Source organism: Silurus meridionalis, chromosome 18 (genome assembly GCF_014805685.1).
Source record: "Silurus meridionalis isolate SWU-2019-XX chromosome 18, ASM1480568v1, whole genome shotgun sequence".
In the NCBI taxonomy this organism is placed as follows: Eukaryota; Metazoa; Chordata; class Actinopteri; order Siluriformes; family Siluridae; genus Silurus; species Silurus meridionalis.
The window spans coordinates 26,895,166-26,919,739 of record NC_060901.1 but is presented as its reverse complement, the minus strand read 5'-3'; the positions used below and the strand labels follow the sequence as shown (position 1 = coordinate 26,919,739).

The following is a 24,574-nucleotide window of genomic DNA, read 5'->3' as shown; positions in this document are numbered from 1 at the left end:
AGAACAATCCACATGATCTTACTTCCGCACCCACTTTATTTGCCAGATTTGGTTTCTGCTGACTTTTCTCTTTCCTGAAAATGTTCCTATGAGATGTTGAAATATAACTGGGGCTCTGAACAAACCAAATGGAAGTGTATTACATTCGTTTAACCCAAACAGCATGGAAAAGGCAGTGTTTTTGTGAAACATTGCATGTTAAAACCATGCAGTCCCTAGTTGATCAACTGATCCATCAGATTGGGCAGCAAAACCACTGGGCTGCTCCGATCATTGTTGGACTCTTTAATTACAACTATGTCGAGCACTGCCTTGAGTTCCTCCAGAACGAAAGTTTTTGTGTTTGGGGAACTGGTATGGGCAACTATCACACCAGGGGCTGTGTTAGTACCAGGATATTCACAGTCCTTAATGCACTACCAAGCTTAGATATAGGAAATCACAGAAAGAACATATCTTGATCTGTGTGAAATACAAATAAAAACAATGCAATTATTTGCAAATCTCTGTTATACTGATCCCAGCATACAGACCACTCCACAGGTGTTTCTAGACCAGCTCGAAAGAAGGTAAAAACCTGGCCAGCAGGATCCATGTCTGCTTTCCAGTGCTGCTTTGATGCATTGACTGGGCTGTACAGGGAAGCTGCAACTAACGGCAATGTTATCAATTTGGAGGAGTACATGTCAACAGTGACCAGCTACATCAGCAAGTACATTAATGACATGAACATCTCCAAGACCATCACCACACCCTCCAACCAGAACAGCAAATGGCAAGAGAATCCACGGCAACTTCCAAAATAGCTGTGACACCAGGAGCATGTGGCAGGACATCCAGGCATTTACGAACTAAGAGACAACTTCACCTGCATGTGACCATGATGCCTCTCTCCCAGATGCACCTACAGTCTCCTGCCTCAATGACTGTTGTCCCATTGCACTCACACCCATTGTGATAAAGTGCTTCGAGAGGCTCGTCATGAGGCACATTGAAACCCAGCTACCACCCTTACTGGACTCTATGCAGTTCACGTATCGTCCAAACCGTTAAACGGATCCTCCCTTAATCTGGCCCTCACCCACCTGGACAATAAGGACTCATATGTTTGAATGCTGTTCATAGACTTCAGCTAAGCATTCAACACAATCATAACTCAGCACCTGATTGAGAAGCTGAGTCTACTGGGCCTGAACACCTCCCACCACAACTGGATCCTGGACTTCCTGACTGGGAGACCTTAGTCCGGATCGGGAGCAGTATCTCCAGCACCACCACACTGAGCGCTGGGGCCCATGCAGGGCCGTGCATCAGGCTTCTCAACACAGAACTGAACTGAAACTCACTTCTACATACTGTATAATATACAGCAGGTGTACTGCCATCACTATTTTGTGTTTTGTGTATTTGTCCTGCACTGTCTTGTGTTGTCTTGCACTGTTTGCACCAGGTTGCACACGATGCACTTTATGTGGTGAGGACACTTACTAGTCCTTAACGCTGTGTTTTCTGTTATGTAGCATTTATGTAGCACCAGGGTTCTGGAGGAACGTTGTTTCATTTCACTGTGTACTGAGTCTGATATATATGGTTAAAATGACAATAAGAAACTTGACTTGATATACTGTTTGCTTATTAAGATCTATAGCTTCAACAGTGGCTCATTACTGAATCATAACATGACTTTAAAACCTGGTGCCACAAGAAGCAGGAACCCTATTCATCACTTGTTCAGCTCAATTATAAAGTGGAAAATGTGTATACAGAATAATAAATGCAGACAACCAGCTGTACTTTCTGCAGCTAAAGAAATGATGAAATATATAAACAAGTTGTGTCGCTTATGTATTACATCCTGTTTTATTATGTTTTTCGATTTAATACATATAATACATTTATACTGTATATGTGTGGGTGTGTGCATACATTATATGTAATAGATACATAAATATGCAAATAAACAGACAGACAATCACACATTTATACATATATAAAGCCTTCATATATTGTGTTTATTACTGGTGAACAGGTTTAATGAAACCTTGAACACCTTTAGCATATTTGTACATTGGACAGCAAATATTTCCAGATTGAATTTGATTTTTTATCTGTGAAAATGTTGGTTTACCTCAAAAACAACTAAAATAATTTAGTGTGTGAAGAATCAGCCAGGAATATTTCACCAGACAAAATAACTCTAAAAGCATGTCTAAACCAGCTGTAGAAAAAAGCATAGATTATTGGATTGAATGTTGAATTGAAATACGCCACCCAGATAAACACATCATACAAAACCGTAGGGACAAAATATGCTGTTAATTGATCGATGCAGGTGCAGGTAAAATACGGGATCCATGACGACAGAAAAACACCCATGATTATAGCTAAAGTTTTTGTTGCCTTCCGTTCCGATTTACTCATCCTGGCTTTTTCCTCTGCTGTCTTCATCTGTGCATTTGTGGATTGAATTGCACGAGCTTGTCTTTGTGCAATCTGAAAGATTCTCACATACACACAAATCATGATTACTGAAGGGAGGTAAAAACAAAGCATGGAAAACACAACGGCTCCAACTCTGGCTTGGAATACCATGCAGGTGCCTTCACACACAAAGTTATTGTAATAAAACTCTTCGTTCCCAAGAATATTGAGTTCCAGAAATATCAAACCAAACCCAGTGGCTGCAGAAATGCTCCAACACACGACGATCATGAATCTAATAACAGTAGGGGTCATTTTACTGTGATACAGAAGCGGATGACATACGGCGTAATAACGATCTAAAGAAATAATACACAGGTTAAAAATGGACGCAGTGCACACAGTGACATCCAAACTGCTGTGTATTTTACAGAAGGTGCTTCCTAAATACCAGCAGGTTTCCACAGAGCGTATCATGCTAGGAGGCATCACAATTCCTCCTACAAGCAGATCAGCAACAGCCAGAGAGAGAACCAGGTCATTAGTTGATGTGCGCAATTGTCTGAAATGTATAACGGTTATAATCACAAGCAGGTTTCCGATCACAGTGATTAGAGAAGAAGTGCTAAAGAGGATGTAGAGCAAAATCCGGACTTCCAGAGAATAATCGATCTTCACACATGATGTATTGATGGAACTGAAACAAAGTGGAGGCTCAACAATATCAGAATCGGTGACAGTGTCCATCTACAGCACTCACAAGAACTTTACGGATCTGGAGAAAATGTATTTAAATGTACACATTGTTAGCATTGAAAACTAAGTAAAATAATAACATGTAATCAAACGATTGACAGAAGTAATAGGTTTTAGAATGAATGCATATATCAGTACTAATAATAATCCATCATACCTTTTTCTGTACCATGTGGAGGAAAGTTGAGAAAAATGAAAGACCATCTACTTTTATAGTTTATCTCAGCCAATAAAAGTCTTTCAAATTAGTCCCTGGTGCCCCTGAGGAAGAAAAAACTCACTTCCATAGATAAATCTAACACACACACACACACACACACACACACACACACACACATACATACATACATACATAAAAACACACAAGAGAGACAAGGAAAATATGGTAAAGTATTAAATAAATAAACAAATACATAAATATCTACAACAAGAACATTAATAAGATAATCATCCTCACAGTATGATCCAAAAATGTATACAGTAAAAATAAACCTTGACTTTGAGTTCAGGTTGTAAACGCGCAGTTCGAAGGATATATTTGTTTAGGGAAAACGTAAAAAAAACAGATCATCAGCAAACTGCAGCTCCCAACAGCCAGCATAGTCTACAAACATGGTCCTCACAATCCACACTTAAAACTAATACACGTTCCAGCACAATGAGGCTACCAATCCGGATAAATTCGAAATCGGCGGTTTTGTCTAAAAATGCTCCCCAGCTACACTTTCGTTTTGAATCATTTCCCAAAAGTTGCTTATCCAAACTGGAACGTCTGAAAAAGCTTACGCCCCCTACTGTGGGTTCAAACTGTGTTATTTCTGTTTGTTCACTTTTCGGCTCTTTGTTGTGGCAATGACTAAAAATGCGTCATTGTTTTCTAAATGAGTGCTCAGAGCTTATGGAGTTGGGGTGCAAATGTACCAGCAAGGAGGAAAGTAACCCGCAGAGCTCTGCTGTTTAAAATGTCCCCAAATTGCCAAAGCAGCACTTCAGCAATTGGAAGTTTCAGTCTTGTTCTTGTCTCACCAAACATTCATAACATACCTAAAATGTAAAAATCACCCACAAGCCAACTCCTAAACAGGAGTTCTCCACCTGTAATCTCAGACAGCCACAAAAAGGCAAAAAAACGCAACCCTTTTTACCTTCGTCCATACGAAGTTGAATGAATATGTAAAGTAACCTTCCACCTGGCCTCCATTTTCAGGTATATTGATGGCCAACTTTCATGCATTATGAACTTTATAAACAGAAACAGGAGGGATAAACTGGGACATATCTCAAAGAATGGGAAGGATCCTCTCACAATCTTCCGGTTCTGCGGTCCTCTTGGTGCTCACTCTTCCAGGTCATCACCTTCCTCCTGTGCTGCAGGATATTTAAGGTGCCACTAGCAACTTTTCCCGCTGCTGAATGATCTGCTCAGTTACCCCGGTGTTACTCAAAGAAACTTGGCCTGATTCCTGTGTGGCTCATGCTCTGTTGGGTTTGCGGCCCAGGGATGCTTATTTTCTGACTCTACTTTTGAAACCCCTGCCTCACTCTGGATACTGGTCTTTGTTATGTCCTGCATTGCTCTCTGGACAGTTGTGGAATTGTTCTCATGGATTTGCTTTCTCTATGATCTTTATCGTACTTTTCTAACTGTTTTCAGGTCTGCATTTTGGATTGTGTTTGGTTCTGCCCTGCTTGCTCTGATTGGCAGATCTGAATTTATAACCTGGATTTTTGTTCTCTTTTCACCGAGCATGAGTTTCTGCCTTTCTCAGACTCTGACTTTGCCAGTTTGGTGTTCATTATTGTAGTGGCTCAGACTATTGACTGTGAACCCTGTCTTCATTCATTAAACAATTAAAGGCCAAAAATATTCCTGTTTGCGTTTCACATTTGGGTCCTACAGTCAGCCCCCTTACAGCATCCTAGATCTGAGTTTATGTTGTAATCTACATGCATCTACAATCATCAACAGTGTCTGAAACCCAGAGGCAGGAGAACTCTCAGAGTGAGCTTTGTTATTCAATGCTTAATACTCTGTTTCTTTTCTCTCTGTTTTGCGTTTCCATCTTTGATCCTGATATTTTACTGTGTTTATGCTGCTCGCAATCAACTGACCACTTGTTTTTGCCTTTTAGTCACATTTCAGATTTGTTTCCCTTCCCATTTATTCATTCAGCCTAACCGCACTTCTATCTGTCTGAGTCGTGTCTACATGACATGAAGAGCTCATGGGGTTATTGAACTTCCAATGACCATGTGATTATTGTAGGTGATTGAACTTTCAGTAGATGCATTCATACCAAGGATGAAGGACCAACTCTTGAATAAGCACTTGAGCCAGTACTAACTTTACTGGGGCTTCTCCTGCATCTCCCTGTTTCATTGATTTATTTAGTGGTTTATTAGTACCAGAGTGTGGATATATTTTTAGATTGATACAAAGCACAATCTCACCAGTTAAGTGTCTGCAAAGATGCCCACATCTGTTTATTTACAATTTTGATGGACTGAAAATAAATTCTTGGCGCTTTCAGAGCATAGTCCTCCTGGAAGTCTTTCAATGAGACTACGTCTACACTAATCCGGATACATTTTAAAACAACGTGAAAGATCCACACTGAAAGGTCTTAAAAACAACCATGTCCCTGTCCTGTGCATGAGTAACATGTGACAAAGAATACATCATTTTCGAAATCCTCAGTTTTCACAGTCAGAACTGTGGCAAGGAAACGCCATTTTCAAATGTTTCCATGTTGGAGAGACTTTTTTTTAAAAAACTACGTATTTGCTGACTAAAAACATAATCTCAGTGTGGACAGAACACCAATGAAATGAAAACATATTAATGTGGACATGGCCTTAGTTATCAGCAGGACAAATCAATCCACCCACAGTTGATCTATGGCCTCAAAAGCCATATTATCAAGTTGTGAAGGAAAAAATATGAATCCTAATGAGTGGTAACTGCTCCTGTAAACCCGCTCATTATCCCTAAGATTTGGACTGCATCAGTTAATGTTAATGTTATTTGCGCTGCAGTCTTGTTTTATATACCTGAGCAGTGATCAGTATAAACATTGCAAGAAATGCAAATTTAAAGCCCCTTTGGCATAAGTGTAGTAATTCTGGAATTAGACGAGGACTTCTAACATCATCTTTATGACTCAGGTTTACAAGCAATACATCGCTTTTTTAAAAATACTTTTATTTCACCCAATAAATGTTCACATTTGAATAAAACATTCAAAACAATCGTGTGTGTGAGGAATTCGGCTGAAATACTCCCCCAGACAGAATGACTCTAAAAGCGTGTCTGAACCAGCTGTAGAAGAACGCATACACAATCGGATTACACGTGGAATTAAAATATCCGACCCAAAGGAAGACGTCAAACACAAGTGAAGGAATTGAATATCCAGTAAATGGATCTATGCAGTTGCAGATAAAAAATGGCACCCAGGAGGTCAAAAAAACTCCCATAATTATGGCTAATGTTTTCGTAGCTTTTCTTTCCGATTTGCTCATCCTGTTTTTTTCCTCAGCTTTCATCATCTGTGTGTTCGTGGATTGAATTGCACGAGCTTGTCTTTGTGCAGTGTGGAGGATTTTCACATACAAACAAAGCAGGACCACCGCGGGGATGTAAAAACAAAGCATGGAAAACACAACGGCTCCAACTCTGGCTTGGAATACCATGCAGGTGCCTTCACACACAAAGTTATTGTAATAAAAATCTTCATTTCCAAGAATATTGAGCTCCAGAAATATCATGCCGAACCCGACGGAAACAGAAATGCTCCAACACACGACGATCATGAATCGAACAGTTTCAGGAGTCATTTTACTGTGATACAGAAGCGGATGACATACGGCGTAATAACGATCTAAAGAAATAATACACAGGTTAAAAATGGACGCAGTGCACACAGTGACATCCAAACTGCTGTGTATTTTACAGAAGGTGCTTCCTAAATACCAGCAGGTTTCCACAGAGCGTATCATGCTAGGAGGCATCACAATTCCTCCTACAAGCAGATCAGCAACAGCCAGAGAGAGAACCAGGTAATTAGTTGATGTTTGCAATTGTCTGAAATGTATAACGGTTATAATCACAAGCAGGTTTCCGATCACAGTGATTAGAGAAGAAGTGCTAAAGAGGATGTAGAGCAAAATCCGGACTTCCAGTCGATAATCGATCTTCACACATGATGTATTGATGGAACTGAAACAAAATGAAGGTTCATCCGCAATCTCCAAATCGACGATAGTGTCCATCTACAGCGTGCAGAATACCTGCTGGATCTGAGGATATAAAGTACAGACTATAACATTAGCACATAATGACGTTTAATCCATATTCATATATAAAAAATGAATAAAATCAACTGGTATGGTGGGCAAAAATCCCTATAGCGCAAATCACAACTTCTAAACATTTCTATTCACATTATCCCAACATACCTTCTTGTGTTCCATGCAGCTGAAGTTAACACAGAAGAGGAACATCTATTTTATAGCCTTAGTTAGGCCATTAGCTGTCTGTAGAATGAATTCCTGGTGGAGTATGGTGGGGAAAATAAACAACCAACCCGAATGTATATTCAAATGAGGTTCATTTCGTTTAATCAAAATAGTTTAACTTGTGCTTTAGACCATGGCTTTTGCTTTTGAAGACACGCCTTATTAGAGCTGATCTTCAGCTTAGTGATCATTGTAAACATATGCAGGTTTCAATGCACAAGGGGATGCAGTGATGCAGTGATGCATAACACTATTGCAGAAACCCAGGTTTCATGGTTTCATTCGGCCAGCAGTTTTATCACAAGATGTCTGTTGTAATAAATCAGACATGGGTCTAGAGCAGAAAACAAACATAGAAACTAGGATCTAATCACATCCCAGTCACAAACTGTTTAACCTCCTTTCATCACAAATTTCAGGAAAGAAATGAAACATCAAAAGGCCTGATAGACCATGGAAGAAAACTGAAGATATTTTTTGTCCATGTTGAACAGGAAGTAGGTATACTGTTATCCAAGTCCTTGTCACAGTAGAGCAAATCTAAATGTTTACATAAATGGAAATAACGAGGGTTTATCTCATGATACACAACTAGACTGCTAGAAAACGTCACTGTAAAAAGCAAAGCATTTGGTTAAGGAAAGGAAGAGCTCATGATCCAAAGTGTACTGTATCATTTGCCAAACATGGAGGCAGTGTTAAGGCATTGGCATGTTTGGCTGTAAGTGGATGGATCTCTGGTGTTTATTGATGATGTAACTGAGAATAAATTGCATACAGCAGTATTTTCTAGTTATATTCAGTTCAATGCTGTAAAAAACAGCAATGCATTAAAACAAAGCAATAAAATTAAATGGAATTTTCTTGAACACCCATATTCATCGTCTGAGTTCAACCAAACCGATCTGTTATTTTACTTAATGAAGACAAATCTAAAGGCAGAAAGTCCCACAAACAAGCAGAAACTGAAGGCATTTTTGATTCATCCCAGGATAAGGAACATTTGAGGACGTCCATATGTTCCAGCTAAAGAATATGCATCCAGTCATTGACAAATTACCTATGAACCTGTGATAATAGAGGTGAAGGTAGGTAACAATTGATGCATTGTTTTTGAGAAACACCTCAAATTATAAGAGAAAGTTGTGATGATTTAAAATCAATTTAGGAAAAATATAGAGGTGAAATTGCTAAAAGAATTGAAACTGTCCCAATGTTCATAACATTGAGCTCATTAATACCAAAAGATTAAATTCAAACAACATACCAGAGCCATTGATTTTACTCTAGGGAGGTCAATTGGCCACACAATTCTGTCTGGACTGTGGCTCATTGCAACCTTCATTCTTCTCCATCCAATTATTTCTTTTACAAATGAAGGTTAAAAATCTTGATGTCATGTTCTGGATAGACATTTGAATAGAATTAAATAGAAAGCTACGAAAGGAGAAAAAAATCTTTCACACAATACGATGGCATAAATAGATGAAAAATGACTTTTATTTATTTTTTTGCATTATTTTATTTTAAAATTAAGATTGTTTAATTGAGTTTTGAGGAGCAGAAGGTGTAATATTTCTGATTTTATAAACATTGCTTTGATGAGGTTTGTCCCTGAGGAACCTGGAGGATACGGCACAAACACAACTGCACAAATACAACTTACAACAGTAGTTTTTTAGAAGTTACACTTATATATATATATATATATATATATATATATATATATATATATATATATATATATATATATATATATAAAAAGCTATGTTCAGAGTTTTATGTCTGAAATTGAATCATGTTCAGTAGATCAGCTTCAAATGGCAGACGGAGGTGATAAACAAATATATTTGGGTCTAAGATTATATTTGTACAGTTTTTTATATAAACAAATTCACAGCTAGATTTAGAGTTTTGCATTTAATATTATATAACTAGCGATAAAAAATGAGGAGATGAATCATGTAAATGTTTGGACTTTTACACATTTGGGGGACATGGTGTAGGGGGATTGGGGGGGGGGGGTTGCGCAGATGCAGAAGGTATAATTCTGCTTCACACAATCATCAACTTTTTTTTCCATGCACATGTGCAGATGACTTACTGTACATTTACGTATACATTAAAATACAGTGTAAAAAAATACATAAAAAAAAAAAAAAGTGGTACATGAGGAAATTTCCTTTTTTGGACAAATTCAAAATTGAACAATGATAAATTTAACATTATCACATCACTATTCTTTTTTTTTTAGTCAGTGTAAAAAAAGATTCATTCTGGAAGAACCTGAGTGGAATATTTTCCCAGATAAAACAGTCCTCAGTGCTTTCCTGAACCACTTGTAGAAAAAAGCATACACAATAGGGTTACAGGTAGAATTCAAATATCCGATCCAAACCAACATATCGAACAATACAGGAGGAATCAAGTAACCGATAAAAGGATCGATGACATTGCACATAAAAAACGGTGTCCAGAGTGAGAGAAAGACCCCCATAATCACAGCCAGAGTTTTGGTTGCCTTTTTCTCCTCTTTGCTTATCGTTGATTGCGCTTTATTTTTGGAGTCCTGAATGGATTTGGCTTGTTTTTGTGCGACACGGAATATTTTGGTATAAATGCTAAGCATGATGATACCTGGGAAATAAAAGGAGAGCAGAGACGACGCGGTGCTCGAGGCGGCACTTTGGAATAAAACGCAACCACCTTCGCATTCGACGTTTTCTGAATACAAATCTTCAATCCCCAGGATGTTCAGACCAAGAAATATTATTCCGAATCCGACCGTGAAGGAAACGCTCCAGCAAATGCAAATCATAACCAGAGTGACAAAAGGTGTGATAATCGTCTGATACAACAATGGATGGCACACAGCGTAGTATCGGTCGACAGATATGAAGCACAGGTTTAAAATGGATGCCGTGCACAATGTGATATCGACACTGCTGTGAATTTTACAGAATAGAGTCCCCAAATACCAGCAGCTTTCCACCGATCGGATCATGCTCGGAGGCATCACGAATCCTCCTAACAAGAAATCGGTTACAGCCAGAGACAGGACAAGGTAGTTTGTCGGCATGTGGAGCTGTTTAAAATGAACGATGCTCAGGATGACAAAAAAGTTTCCGAATACTGTCAAAATCACCACTACGCCAAAAAAGGCGTAGAGTGCCACCCTGAGGAGGAGAGGGTACACCAATTTGGGGCAAGAACCGTTTAAAAACTCGTAGCACAGAGGAATGGCATCCAACCCCAGCACTTGGCTCGAATTCATTTCGAATTCCATTTGCTGCGATGTTTCTCTCCCTGCAAAATAAAAAACAAAGAAGATATACACAATAAAGGACAACAATTGAATCTAAAAACACATTATTTCTAAACCCACCACTCACCATAAAGCCTTCAAGTGCACTGACCGGTCACTATGCCCTGTTTTTAAGCCTAAATACCAAGCACAAGTCATGATTTAGTCCCAGTGGTCAGTAAAAACCCAAACCAGACCACTATTCCCATGCTAATTAGCATAGCGCTAATGGCTAATAATGTCCTCATTATTTTCTCCCCATGGATTAAAATACACAGAGGCATACAGGGAGGAAATCAGGCCAGTATGGGGAGCTGGACTTTCCTGTGGCCCCAGGAGGAGCAAATGTGTTGATTGGGAGCATTTTGAAAACATTCGGTCGCTTTATTATGTACACAGATTTTTGCTAACAACAGCAGGCTAAAATAAAAAAAAAGATGAAGAGATTTTTTTTTACTAAAGTGTATGTTGGAGTAAATGTTCATTTAATGTTTTTAAAATGTTCCCAGAAACAGGATTATGGTTTCAGACTCTGTTTCCCATCAGCCACTTCACCTCCGTTTCCAGTCACATGCTACACTTATTACCTGCACCTGCTTCCTGTTTCACTTAATATGTGTTCCTATTTAAACACATTATCATACATTGATGGCATTTTGCTGAACCCTTTATCAAGAGCGACTTACAAGTACAGACCTTGCACAAGAACCCAACAGTGACCGCTAATGCCAAGTCCACACTAATCCATTTGTTGTTTGAAAAAGTCAATGAGAAAGGATGGAAACTTTTTTGAAATGATTGAAAACAAAAGTGTGAACTTTCTGACCCAAAACTGCTGAGCTCTGAAAACTCATTATATTTGTTCTTCCATTGTTGCCATTGTTTTGCTGAAGTAGCTCAAGGTTTGGTTTTCTTGTCAATGTTCCAACCGAATTCTGTTTCTTTTGTTTTGTCCATATTTTTTGCATGGAAAATGTAATGCGCCTTCATCTGCCTTCATTTAGTTACCTGACAAAATTTCTACTTATGATAGTTTTTAGAACTCCACAAAATCTGATTTATTTGAACTAATTTCTTAGTATTGTAAACTAGTAAGTCTTCCTTAGCAACAATCCCTGACTCAGAGGTGTGCTACAGATACACAAATTCATCTTTAATACAAGGTCATGATGCTTAAAACTGACCATCTAAACACTCCAGGCTTTTAGAATACCAGCGAGGGTCACTAAAGTGAGAGTAGACAAGTCTTCACCCACCACCAGGTCTGGATGGACCTTCATGGCCTTTTCAGCTCATCCAGTCAAAGGTCTCCCTCAAGCCTAAGGCCTGGGTACACACTGCAGAACTAAGCCTGCGCTTGGTTTTTGGCTTCTCGCAGCTGGCAGGAACTACATGAGCTTCTTAAATCAACTCTGATTATAGCAGAATGATGATGAGATGTTGCTCTGCTGCTTCTGGTTCAGCTCGAGTGTCTGTCATGGTATTGGGTATTCATTTGTAGGTTAAGACCTCAGTTTGAGACATTATTGGAGATCTTTGGGGGGTAGCTCAGTGATTAAGGCTCTGGATTACAAGTCGGAAGGTCTTCCAAAGCTGCCACTCTTCAAGCCCTTGAGCAGACCCTTAACCCTCTGTGATCCAGAAGAGCTGTATCATGGCTGACCCTGTGGTCTGACCCCAGCTTCCCAACATCGCTGGGGTGTTTGACGAAAACATTTAAATTGTGCTGTAATGTAGATACGATAAGTATAAAAGTATTGGGACACCTGACTTTTCCAGCCATAAGTGTTTCTTCCCAAACCTCTTAACACAATGTTGAACACACAATTACTTAACCTAGAAGACCCAATCCATGACGATGTGCACAAAGCCATCTCCATGAAGATCTGCTGTCCAAAGCTAATTGAGTACAAATCTCCACAAAATCTAGTGGAACATCTTAGATGATTTGGAGGTTACTAGAACAGTGAATGTGAAATGGGATGTTTGAAAATCACAAACCAATCTCATTCTCAGCTGTTCACAATAACGTTCAGCCTTAATGCAATCTCACACACACACGTGTTTAGATCTTTTTTTCACACCTCTGAGCAGAGGGACTCGTTTCAACTGCATCAGAGAAACATGGTAGAAACCGTTTTGAAGGCTGTAACTGAGTAAAACGTGGCCTTCAGAAAGGTTGGTCATGTGTTAACTCTCGTCCTTCTTAAACAGGAAGTCCAAGGTCACATTGAACCCAGAAGAAGAACTGAGGAAGTGCTACAAATAAATGAAATTGACCCATAAATAATGTTCCCCTGAGAGGGTGGACTGAGTCATCAGCGTGTGTTCCATCGAGACGGACAGATGGTGTTTGTATGCTGTGACTTTATAATGAGAACTTTACAATCAGGTTGTTGTATTTACACACACACACACACACACACACACACACACACACACACACACACACACACACCATGGCTCGGGTTATTACATCTATAACGCTCACATTCATCACCGGGACACAATGTTGCAGTCCAAACACGAACGCAGAACAGATTTCATCTTTCAGTTCAGATGACTCGAGCTCTCCAATAATCCACAACAGGGTTCCTGATTCTGTTCCTTTCATGCCAATCACACGTCAACATCAGGCAGCAATAACAACATTCAACTCTCTCGCTGTGTGTGTGTGTGTGTGTGTGTGTGTGTGTGTGTGTGTGGTTTGCCCTGACAAGCTTAGAACCTTAAGTCCAATGTTCTTCCAGTGACCTGGATGGTGATGATTAGAATAAATAAAAAGTTAGTTTTTTGTTTCTATTTATGTTTTGTCTGCTCTCTTCTCCTTTAGGTCTGATCTCCCTCTAATCAATGATCCAATCAGTTGTCTTTGATTTGCTCCACTTAATTTGATCTGACCAGTTCCCATTGATATCATTGATCTGGTCAGTTATTTTCTCTTTGATCTGGTCAGTTCCTTTTTGATGTTCTCATTGATCTGGTAATTTATGCTTACTTTGATCTTGTAAATTGTGTTCCCTTTGATCAGGTCAGTTACTTTTCTCTTTGATCTGGCCAGGTATCTTCTCTTTTATTTGGTTAGTATTTTTTTTTTTTGCTTTGTTCTGACAAATTTACCTTTACCAACTTCTCTTTGATCTGGTTGGTTGTTTTCTGTTTGATTTGATCAGTTAAATTCTCTTTGATCGATCCTGTTTCCCTTTTGATATACTCTCTTTGATCTGGACATTTTTTTCTCTTATCTCGTCATATATCTTTTGATCCATTTTCTTTTATATATTGTATTTGTTTGGTTCCCTTTGATCCGCTCTGTTTCCTTTGTTCTTACTGGCTTGTTTCGAGTGTCTGTTCTTTTCTTTTTGATCTTGTACACAAAGTTGTTTTCAGTGCTTTTTGAAATTGTCTATAAATCAAAACCTACAGAAATCCGCTGGAATGAATGAATGAATGTGTGTCAGGAATTCGAGGAAGATGCTTGTGGGTGCTGAGCGCATGAGCTGTACGATCCGAGAATGCGTATTGAGCGCCATCTTGTGGCTTCATCAATCAGAAGAATTGCAAAAGAAGATAATTTTTATTGTCTAGATTTGTGGACACAAATAATCAGGAAAAAACTGGTTATCATTCTTTTCCAAAATGAGTCGTTTTACTGTTAACGTTTAGGTGCTGCGGTAAATAAACAAAACAAAAAAAAATCAATACTTTCATCAAACATTACATTCTCAGTTATTTTATTCGCATAGTGTGTATGTGCATATGCAAAGTGGCTAATTCATTGTCACACCTGCTAGCATGCTAATCCAGAGTTAGGAGGATGATGATAAAGCCTTCTCACTGTGACGTTTTCCTTCTGAAGGCATAAATGTAAACATTTCCATATGCAGGTGAATAGATTTTATGCAAACATGCTAACAACCGATCCGGGGGGGTGTATGGGGGGATACCCAGGTGTGTAGATTTCATTTGGTAGGTCATTTTTTCACCATCTAGTGTGATTTACATAAAATCTATATCGTGTTACTCGGTTTAGCTTTAGCGGGAATGCTAATAGACTGCTCATTTAACTGCTTCCTGATGTTCTCGAGTTCGTCCTCGTCGATGTATTCGTAATCGTGAGCGTCATCATCGTCTGCTTGTTTTACACACACCTCCTCCAGACTGCGGCCTCGGCTGACAGCTGGGGAGAAACACACACACACACACACACACACACACACACACACACACACACACACACACACAACATAGTATTACCTCAGGTAAATAATGCTATGCTAATGCTAAATATCAACTGTAAATTATTATTTTCCTTTTGAATGTTTGAACTCCATCATACATACACATTCTATAATAAATTATTGATCTACATTCCGGTGCGTCTGATTGGTCCGTACCTCTCTGTAGAGTCGCTCTGGGTAACGTAGCGGGAATCAATGGGCTTTTCTCCATCTCTGGCGTAGTGCAGTCAGAGAACGTCTCTCGGCTTACCCGAGCAGTCTGACGTGACACAAAACATGCGGGAGATCAGTTTCATCCACAGACGCCCACCGTGTTCAGCAATTACTAGCGTTGTTCAAATATACAGCGGCTGTGGAGAGTGTGGCGTCTTTTATCGATTTTAAAACGCTCTCCATCCACACTTTCATTTTCAAAAAGTTGCTCATTCACGTTGAAACGTCTGAAAACACTCACGTCCCTCCCTGTACTGCGCATGAGCAAAACCTAAAACACTTCCACCTGCATCATTTCCACCTGCCACCAGCGTGAGATCTTCAGTTTAAAGAACAGCTTTAAACACTCCGGACAGTTCGTTTCTCTGGAAACGTTCAGCCGAAATACTTTGCCGTTCCTCTTGTAAAACTCGCCAAATATGTTCTTCACTAGTTAGAGATTTTCTTCATCCCAGAGCAGTTCAATAGGATTTGGGTGTGGTGACTGGGCAGGTCGTTCCATGATGGATCACTCCAGACGACTGTTTGGGATGGTTGCCATGTTTGTTCAGGATTCTTTTCACTTTCTCTCCAACAGCCCCTGCTCCAAACCTTTAAACTTCCACCTCCATGTTTGACTGTGGGGGTGTGGTGACATCTGCTAAAATCCTCTCTTCTGTATTCCATCAGTTTTTTTGTTAGAGACAGAACTTTCGTCCACTAATTTGCTGTCCATTTCTTATGTTTTTGTATTTTACCCAATTGAAATTTTTTTTAGTAGAAACAAAAAGAAAATACGTGTCTCAAAAACCATAAAACTCAATGTTTCCAAACCTTCGACGGTGTGTGTTAATTGAATGTATGTTAATGATGTACTTTATATTCAAACATGTTTTGACAAAACACTTTTTAAAACCTGATGTGGGTCTAAACTTTACACTGTATTATGTGTAACTGACGCACATCAACACCATTTCCAAGCAATAAAATCTCTTTCTGGGTGAATCTCAAAAAGAACACAAAGCAACCACATGCAAAACCTGACGGCACAATGGAATTCAAAAGTTTCTCTTTAGTTTCAGGCATGGAAGAAAATGTGGAGAAAAGCCTTTATTTGATATTAGTTATACCGAATGTCATTGCTAGTGAGAAACACCATCAACCGCCACTAGATGGCAGCAGAAAGACGCAAAAAGTTATTTTTATTTTTAATTTTATTTTAGACAGACTAAATATATTTATAACCAAATACTAAATAAACCAAATAAAAAAACATATATAATACAATTTCATTTTGTGTTATTATGTATTTGTATTTGCGTATTATCGAATTTCCGATTACCAATATTATACTCAATTATAACAAACGCTTGGTGATGACGTAATTGCGGGGCAACTAATGACTTCCGGTTGAAGATTCATTTAAGCTTCAGGGTTTTTTATTCATTTATTTAATTTAAATGGTATTTGAATGATAAATCATTACAGTTCACGTGTCTGTAGTCAATCATCAATGTTGGTTTTTGGTTTTATGATTTTCTGCAGATTTATTTGCAGTTTCTTTGATTGTCCTGCAGCTGAAGGTGTGATCACGTGGTGTAGACGTCACTAAATTGGATACGGCAGTGGCGTTGTGATGCACGCGGATAGTTTGCTCAAAATAAAATAAAATAATAATGTTTTTATTGTAATTAAATGAGTTTCCAATAAGGCGGAATTGGGAATGTAAAACCATCTTGGAGGATCATTGGGAGAAAAATCATCAAACCAGTGAGTAAATGCCACTATTTGGGCGGGGTTTGTTTGTTTGTTTGTTTGTTTGTCTGGTTGTTTGTTTAATTGTTTGTTTTGCTGCGTGCCGGTTGGATGACGCGTGTAAACAGCAGCATCTCCCACTAAACTGACTTAATTGTGTTATATCTGTGTGTGTGTGTGTGTGTGTGTGTGTGTGTGTGTGTGTGTCAGTCAAAAAGTTCCATTACTGCACTCGGATACCACAATCATCCAACAAAGTTTTAATTAGTTAAAAACCAGCATATTTATGACCCATATCATATCAAACATTTTAATGTCATTATTATTTAATTATTACAAGAAATTCATCATTTGTTTAATAGCAAGTTATTTTAGTTTGAATGACTTTTTCAAAAATCTTTTGCTCTTTGAAGTCTTTAAAAGATCTATTTGTTTATTTGTACAAATTTTAATCCTGTTTATTGATTAGTTTTTTTTAATCCTCAGGTGGTTATATTTTAAAATCCCCAGATTATTTATTTTTATTTTTTAAATCCCCAAATTATTTATGGAAAATTATGGTTTTCTAAAAATTCCTTTATTTGGATTTATTTATTAGTTGAAATGTTTGTTTGTTAGTTTTTCCCCCCAGATTTTTTATTGACTTTTTGTTTATTTGTTTGATATTAAAAGCTGTATTTGTTTCACCAAACAGACTCGTCTTGTCTGCTGAAAAATGTAGACTGTAAGTTGACTTTATTGTTGATTTGTTGTGATATTTAAGTTGTGAGATTATGAAACGTCTGGGAAATGTCTGAATTTGTGAAATTTTTTGCTAACAGTTGAATATCAAGCAGAATTTGATGCCTTGTTTGTGTAATCTGTAGCTTTCCAAGTCCATTCAGGTTACCAATAATATTTAACACAGCTGTGAAATCTTAGCGCAATGCTAATCAGTTAGCAAAGTGCCACTATTATGGTTCAGTAATAAGGGGATGCTAATAGATCAATTATTCTGCTGGAGGGTGACGATATCATGTCTAAAAGAAGGTGGATATCATCGTGTTCATGGTTTCATATTTCTTGCTACACAACAACTAATAAATCCTCGATGTTAATTACCTTTGGTGAGCAAATGATGGGTTTCTCTGCTTTTGTTTGTGACATCCTGGTTGGTCGCTCTGGAGGTCGTTTGGGTGTTTTGGGTGGGCGTGGCGGGGGTGTTAGCGTGGCCATTGCGTACCTCCTCATGGTGTAGTAACATTTCTCAGAAATCTCTTCGACAAACGAGGTGACGTTACAAGCAGCTTCGCCATCGTTCCACCGTTTCTCCACGTGAAGGGTCATGTGGGTGCGGTTCACCGCGATCTCCCACCAGCTCGAGAGGTCCATGGTGGAGATGAGCAAAAACGGGTCAACAATTTCCTCCTCGATGCGCAGCCCTGGGACTCTGGCCAGAATGTCCTCCTTAAATGAAAGATCGCGTACGGAAACCTTGACGTTGAATGGCAACGGAAACCAACGGCAGACCTCCGAAAGCGAGTACTGACGTTTATCGTGGATAACCTCCATATATCCCCCGTCTAAAAACAGGGGGAGTTGTACGGCCTCGTGGGCTTTCCCTTTCATCTTCATGCACAGCAGGGAATCCTTCGTATTTGCCGTTTCGCCAGGCTTTGGTTCTTTTTTCTTCACTAGAAATTCATCCCCTGCGAAAACAGACGCCAAACCATCATAAGTGGAATCGAAAGCCCGAGTGGCCACAACGTGCAGCTTCTCGGTGTCGCTTTGCGCCCGCTGGAGGTCATACGCGGTCGGAAATTCGCGAGGCCGCCGCTTTAAGCGTCCGTTGTAGCTTGTTGGAATCAGGAACCGCCGGGGCGATTCCTGGCAGATTTCCGTGGCGAGGATGCGCTTGGCTTTGTAAGCACGGTGCAGGATGATTTTTGTGCACTCTAACAAGGACGTTAGCTCTTCCGGCATGTTGCCTTCAACCGTAGGCCTTTCGATCACTTCAGCCACTAAGGGAAAACTCTCACTAGGTTTTTGGAACACATCCTGGAGGGAAACCGGCTGGATGAAAGAGACCATGTCGGACCGATCCGTCACGTCCATGACTTCCACATCCAGGTTGGACGGAATGACCACGATGTTCTTGCCCACTGTGGAGGAAAAGACGTTAGATGTAGAGAAATTAATCATCAAACATCAGCACTTTATTTATGAAGTGACATTCCTGTAGATTTGATGTCTTCTGAAAGGTTTTACTCAGGATTTAGACCCTTTAATTGCTTGTGTTTCATGATCTCAGCTGCTGATCACAGTATTCTTCTAGGTGGACTAAAATGTTTTAAGTTCTGTCCTGGATAAAAGTCTTCTCTACTTGATCATCCTGCAAATATTCCTGGTGATTTTTGTGTACAAAATTCAAGTTTGGTGTCCCACAAGGCTCTGTTTTAGGACCACCTAAGTGTCCTTGTATACACTGCCACTGGGTTTAGTTACTCCTAATCTCTGTATCAGCTTTGGCTATGCTGAAGACACTCAACATGGTGTGTTTTGCAAGGAGATTGGGATTGATCCAGAAGAGCAGCCAAGCAAGATCTAGATATACTGTAAGACTGGTGGATTTAGTGAGTTATAGTGTATATTGTATTTAAGTTATCGGATGTTTGCTGCTTTGTCCCCTGTGGTGGAGGGGTGTCTTGTGCCACATTCTCCCAATTAGTTAAGGTTAGGTTTTCCAGTTTACCTCAACTCTCCTGCTTGACGTGAGTTCATCACCCAGTTTGTATCATACTTTAAAATTGGCCAATTCGTCTTGAGGTCGTTTCTCCAACTTCATGTTCATTCTGTTGCTGCTGTAAATATTCACACCTAAAAACCTGCCTTATGCTACACTCTGTTTTCAGCAGAGTTCATGCCATTCACTTGGATGCATTTAATCAAGAGCTTAATATCAGACTAAGTTGACCAGAGAATTTTATTCCTAAGCCAGGTCCAGGGTTTGGTGGTCCTTGAAACAAGGTTTGAACAGAGGCTTGGTAACTGGTTAGCTTAGCTTTCAGGTTCCCAACTATGGTCCTGAAGTTCCTCTGACTTGCATAGTGTTTTTTTTTTTTTTTTTTTTTTTTCTGCTCCCAATACATTTGATTTAAACATTTTATATGTTTCTGGGCAGGTACTTCAGAAGCAACAACAAAAAGGTGGTGTATCCTAGTAGCCTCGGAAATGTCTGCATCAGACCCTCCACCCCGTTCAAATAAGAAACGTGTTACTTACCCGACATTACAGCTTGTAACTCGTACACAGGTGTTAACGTCAACTCCCCACAGACGTTTTCCAGCAGATTGGAAAACAGCAAATCCTTCACAGCCACATCTTTTACCACAGTCACCACTCTCTTTCTTCCGTTGGGAATTTTCCACTTGGCGAGCTCTTGGAGTGTGTAAAACTGATCATCCTCGGACTCCACGAAGTTCCCTTGCTGCGACAGGCTGAGCTTGAAGCAGAACTTGGGCTCTCGATGAAGGACCTCGCACTGGACGTGACCTTCTCCGCTGTCCAGGTTGTGAGAGACCGAGGTGATTCGGAAGATCTCTCGCTTCCTCAGCGAGCCTTGCTGGAGGGTGATTTTAGCCAAGGACAGGAACGTCGGCTGGCCGAGTACATGAGATCCAATCTTCAGTGATTGTACGATCTCCCTGATGCTCTGATAAGGCTCAGCATCTGCTACAATCCTGAAGAGACCTTTTACATAAACACAACATTTAGGGTTGTATTTAGTCAGTGCCATTGTCATGCTGGAACAAGTTCTGGTATCCCAGTTCAAGTGAAGTAATTTTTTTTTGTGGAACTTTGTGGAAAAAGATTGGGGAAGAATAGCATATGGCTGGAAAGGTCATGTGTCCTGTGGAAAAGTACTTAACTCTACACTATGTAGTGTATATTTTGAGCCTAATGTGGAAGAATAGGACTAGGACACTGTGCTGTAGATGAAGACTAGGCTAAACCTGGACTAGTTGCTAGCATGAACTTCAAGCACCAGTTTGTTGCTTGCGGTAGTAAATTTGTACAATGCTGTCCCACAGAGCTACTGTAGCTAAGCTACACTTATTACTGCTTCTTATCTGATTTAGTTACTTTGCAGCTCATACCATCTCATTTGCTTTTCCTTTGCAAATAATTGATTTATATATTTCTGTAAAGCTGTTTGATATGGACAGTGTTTGTTGTTGTGCTTTACAGATTAAATTGAATTTAGCGTTACTGGTTTGTTTGTTTGTCTGGAGTTTTATGACTAAGCTGTTGCGTTTGTTTCACTGAAATTTTGAGGCAAGTTTTCTGAAATCATAGCAACAAATAATGCAACCTAGCTACAAGCTAATGTTCATATATATTTATAATATACAAGTATACAAATTGTATTTCCAGTAAAAAAAAAAAAAATTACAATCTGTGTTTTGTATATGAAGGATATTTAATAAATATAAAAAAATAATTCAACCAGCAAAAGTTAGCATTAGCATTAGCGAGCCCTAGCCGACTTATTCACGTTTCTGTCACGTGCTGTCTTGCACCAAAAATTAGACAATATTATCTAGAAATCTTTGTAAATGTGAAAGAATTTAAAGATTGAAGGAACGATTAAACTTCTTTTGAACTTATTTCAAAATCTGGAATATGGAATCATATGGTCATAATTACAAATAATTTTCGCCAATATTATAAAGTAAAAAATTAGTTTTTCATGCCAGATTGTGCAACCGTTTGCGTTCCACTTTACACACACACACTTTGGTGCTCTACGTACCCGGGTACTCCAGCGGCAGGTTGATGTCCGTCCCATCGGAAGTGTGCGCGACGAACCTTGTGATGGTGATCTCGATTATTTTCATCAGATCTCCAGTGGAGAGGCAGCAGGTTCTCCCGAACAGCTCGTACACTGAACCTAAAGCAAATGCGGCAACATACGACACGCAGTGTTCAAGGTCACGGGTTCACACGCAGTGCTTTCGCTATTGGTATCGAACAGCTTGTAAATATCACCAAAATATCATGATACAGTGCAAATATTATCTTCCATTGACTGAATTTGGTGTATTTGATGTTTTCTTCAGTAAATAGTTTTTGATGCTGGTTCAGAAGGACACAGACTGCGATCAGGATGATGCCGGCAGTGAATGAGGTTACTGATAGTTCTGCTTCTGGTTTGTGAATGAACGTCAGCGATGGAGGCTCGAGGCACAGAGTTAACGCACAACTCAAAAATAGCGTAACATGTTCTACACAATCCAGGGACATTAATGGCTGCCAAAAATTCTGTAAAAAACCCACCTTGCCCACAATCCACCTCTTCAGGCAAATTGAAAAAGGTATTTATGGCATTTGGTAGACGCCAAATTGTTTATATAAAAGTGAGAAGTTAAGTGTTAAAGGCCTTGCTCAAGGCTCCCAATCGGTCATGCTGGGATTTGAACTTACAACCTATTTACTAATATCGGTCCAACATCTTAATCGCTGATCTACCACTTCCTGTGAAGCTTCTCGTGATTGAACTTCTCATCATTAGAATCAACTGAGAAAATGTTGTGCATAAAGTCCTACCTTACTATTGCAGAACATTTCGTTTATTATTATTTTTACAATATGAATCTTCTACAAATCCAAAAATCCACACAGACCAACAGAAAAAGTGTTAAAATTCTAAAACACAAACTGGCTGAAAATTGTATCAAGTGACAAATTAAAGAAATATTTGAGGATAAATTAAGGGCGCCAATATTTACACTCACTGCTTAGGAACTCGCTTTAATTAGAATCTTCACAAGTTTACTTTTGGTTACGGATCTTAACCCGCTAATGAGATTTTCCTTTTTTTTTTTTTTTTACATTTTGTCCTTCCTTTTTTTTCTTGTGTAAATGATTTAAAGATGGAGTTTATGCAAGAAATAATATAATATATATATATATATATATATATATATATATATATATATATATATATATATATATATATAGGATTAAAACTCAATTCATTTGTTGAAAAAAGGAAAGCAGTATTTCTGCTACATGATCTTTATTGTAAATATTCAAGCCGTTACAACGACTACATATAAACAGTTCTGCCGTGTGATAGAACAGAAAACTGTACAGAATAGTGCGTATATTTAGCGAGTCCGAGCCTGAAAAGTCTGTAATGGTTCTTGCTGCACTCGTGACGCGACAGACGAACGTGCGGGAACATTTAGTTTAAAAAGACATGTAAACACTTATTTGCGTTTATGTATTTTAACCACATGATCAACAGAAATGTGTCCAATATGTTTGTGTTGAATGTGTTCGAGTTTATTTCTAACAAATACAAACCAGAGCAAAATCACCACCGAAGTGTTTCTCTTTTTTTCCCCTCCTTTTCGTCATATAAAATGTTTCTGTATGTATGTGAGGGTTTTAGTGACGATATTAACGTAGGAAATTAGCTTCGTACCTTGAAAGTAAATCCCAGACTGGATCTGCAGAATCCTGGGCAGAGTTTCAGGGTCCAGAGAGCGAGTGAACTCGCTTAGTGTCATCGCCATCGTCAGTAGCGTCTACAGAGCCGTCTCACAGCAGAGCTTCACAGCATCAAGGCATCCATCAGGTGGCTTAGTAATAAAACTTATAAGAAGAAGATGATGAAGAGTCCGTCAAAAAGGCCGGGTTTATGGCAAAGGAGTGACCTTTGACCTTTTCGACCAGCACAGCTTCCCTGTAGCTCGGAGACGTCGAGCGAAGAACAATAGTGTGAAATATCGGAGGAACGCGAGCAGGAAGTGAAGGATGTCGACCTCAAAGGAAAGCGACGCAGTGCAGAGCTGCAGCACAAAACCACACGTGAGTTTTTATTCTTTCGCTCTTCTCTCAAAAAGGGAAAAGTGCTGATAGAGGAAAAAAAAACGACAAGGCTGACGACACTCAGGGGCATTCAAGACCTCCGGACTGAAGTTATGAACCACGTTCACTTTGAGTTTGATTGACAGGTTTAGCTAATAAATGTGACTATAAAAGAGTTTTCTTATAGGGGTTTTTTTCCCCTCTCGGAGATCCTTCAACAATTTCCCACAATTCTGTCGCACACTGAAGTGAATAATATTTAAAATGATATACAAAATATTCACAAATAATCAATATAAAAATGTATCAATTTAAAAAAAGTGATTGTGAAAATAAAACTGTAGCAAAAAATATATTAAATAATAAAATATAAAAAATGCATCAATTTTTCTTTTTCCATAAAACAACTTTTTTTTATATTTAATGATAATAATAATCACAATAATAATAATAATAATAATATGAAAAAAAACTTGTGCCATTAAATATTTAGTAACATAAATATTATCCATTAGTTTATTTTTTTTATTTT

The 24,574-nt window shown here is 38.9% G+C and overlaps 4 protein-coding genes and 1 long non-coding RNA gene across 5 annotated transcripts; 1 reads left to right on the top strand and 4 right to left on the bottom strand.

Moving 5' to 3' along the window:
- Nucleotides 1-2,139: 2,139 nt before the first annotated feature.
- On the bottom strand, nt 2,140-3,381 carry LOC124401559 (trace amine-associated receptor 1-like). The gene is made up of 2 exons (XM_046873953.1): nt 3,335-3,381; nt 2,140-3,118 (listed from the first exon to the last, which is right to left on the bottom strand). Exons 1-2 carry the CDS (start codon nt 3,379-3,381, stop codon nt 2,140-2,142), a joined length of 1,026 nt encoding a protein of 341 aa, XP_046729909.1.
- Nucleotides 3,382-6,417: 3,036 nt separating this feature from the next.
- On the bottom strand, nt 6,418-7,708 carry LOC124401517 (trace amine-associated receptor 1-like). The gene is made up of 2 exons (XM_046873898.1): nt 7,636-7,708; nt 6,418-7,476 (listed from the first exon to the last, which is right to left on the bottom strand). Exon 2 carries the CDS (start codon nt 7,447-7,449, stop codon nt 6,418-6,420), a length of 1,032 nt encoding a protein of 343 aa, XP_046729854.1. The 5' UTR covers nt 7,450-7,476; nt 7,636-7,708.
- A 2,241-nt stretch (nt 7,709-9,949) lies between these two features.
- On the bottom strand, nt 9,950-10,969 carry LOC124401694 (trace amine-associated receptor 1-like). Its single transcript, XM_046874125.1, has one exon. The coding sequence runs from the start codon at nt 10,967-10,969 to the stop codon at nt 9,950-9,952; it is 1,020 nt and encodes a 339-aa protein (XP_046730081.1).
- A 718-nt stretch (nt 10,970-11,687) lies between these two features.
- On the top strand, nt 11,688-14,428 carry LOC124400749. Its single transcript, XR_006928431.1, has 2 exons — nt 11,688-11,901; nt 13,214-14,428. It is a non-coding gene; the product is annotated as an uncharacterized LOC124400749 (long non-coding RNA).
- A 115-nt stretch (nt 14,429-14,543) lies between these two features.
- themis (thymocyte selection associated) lies at nt 14,544-23,970 on the bottom strand. The gene is made up of 6 exons (XM_046872485.1): nt 23,657-23,970; nt 21,980-22,117; nt 20,449-20,916; nt 18,289-19,328; nt 15,397-15,499; nt 14,544-15,179 (listed from the first exon to the last, which is right to left on the bottom strand). The coding sequence occupies exons 1-6, from the start codon at nt 23,745-23,747 to the stop codon at nt 15,010-15,012; spliced, it is 2,010 nt and encodes a 669-aa protein (XP_046728441.1). The 5' UTR covers nt 23,748-23,970; the 3' UTR covers nt 14,544-15,009.
- Nucleotides 23,971-24,574: the final 604 nt, after the last annotated feature.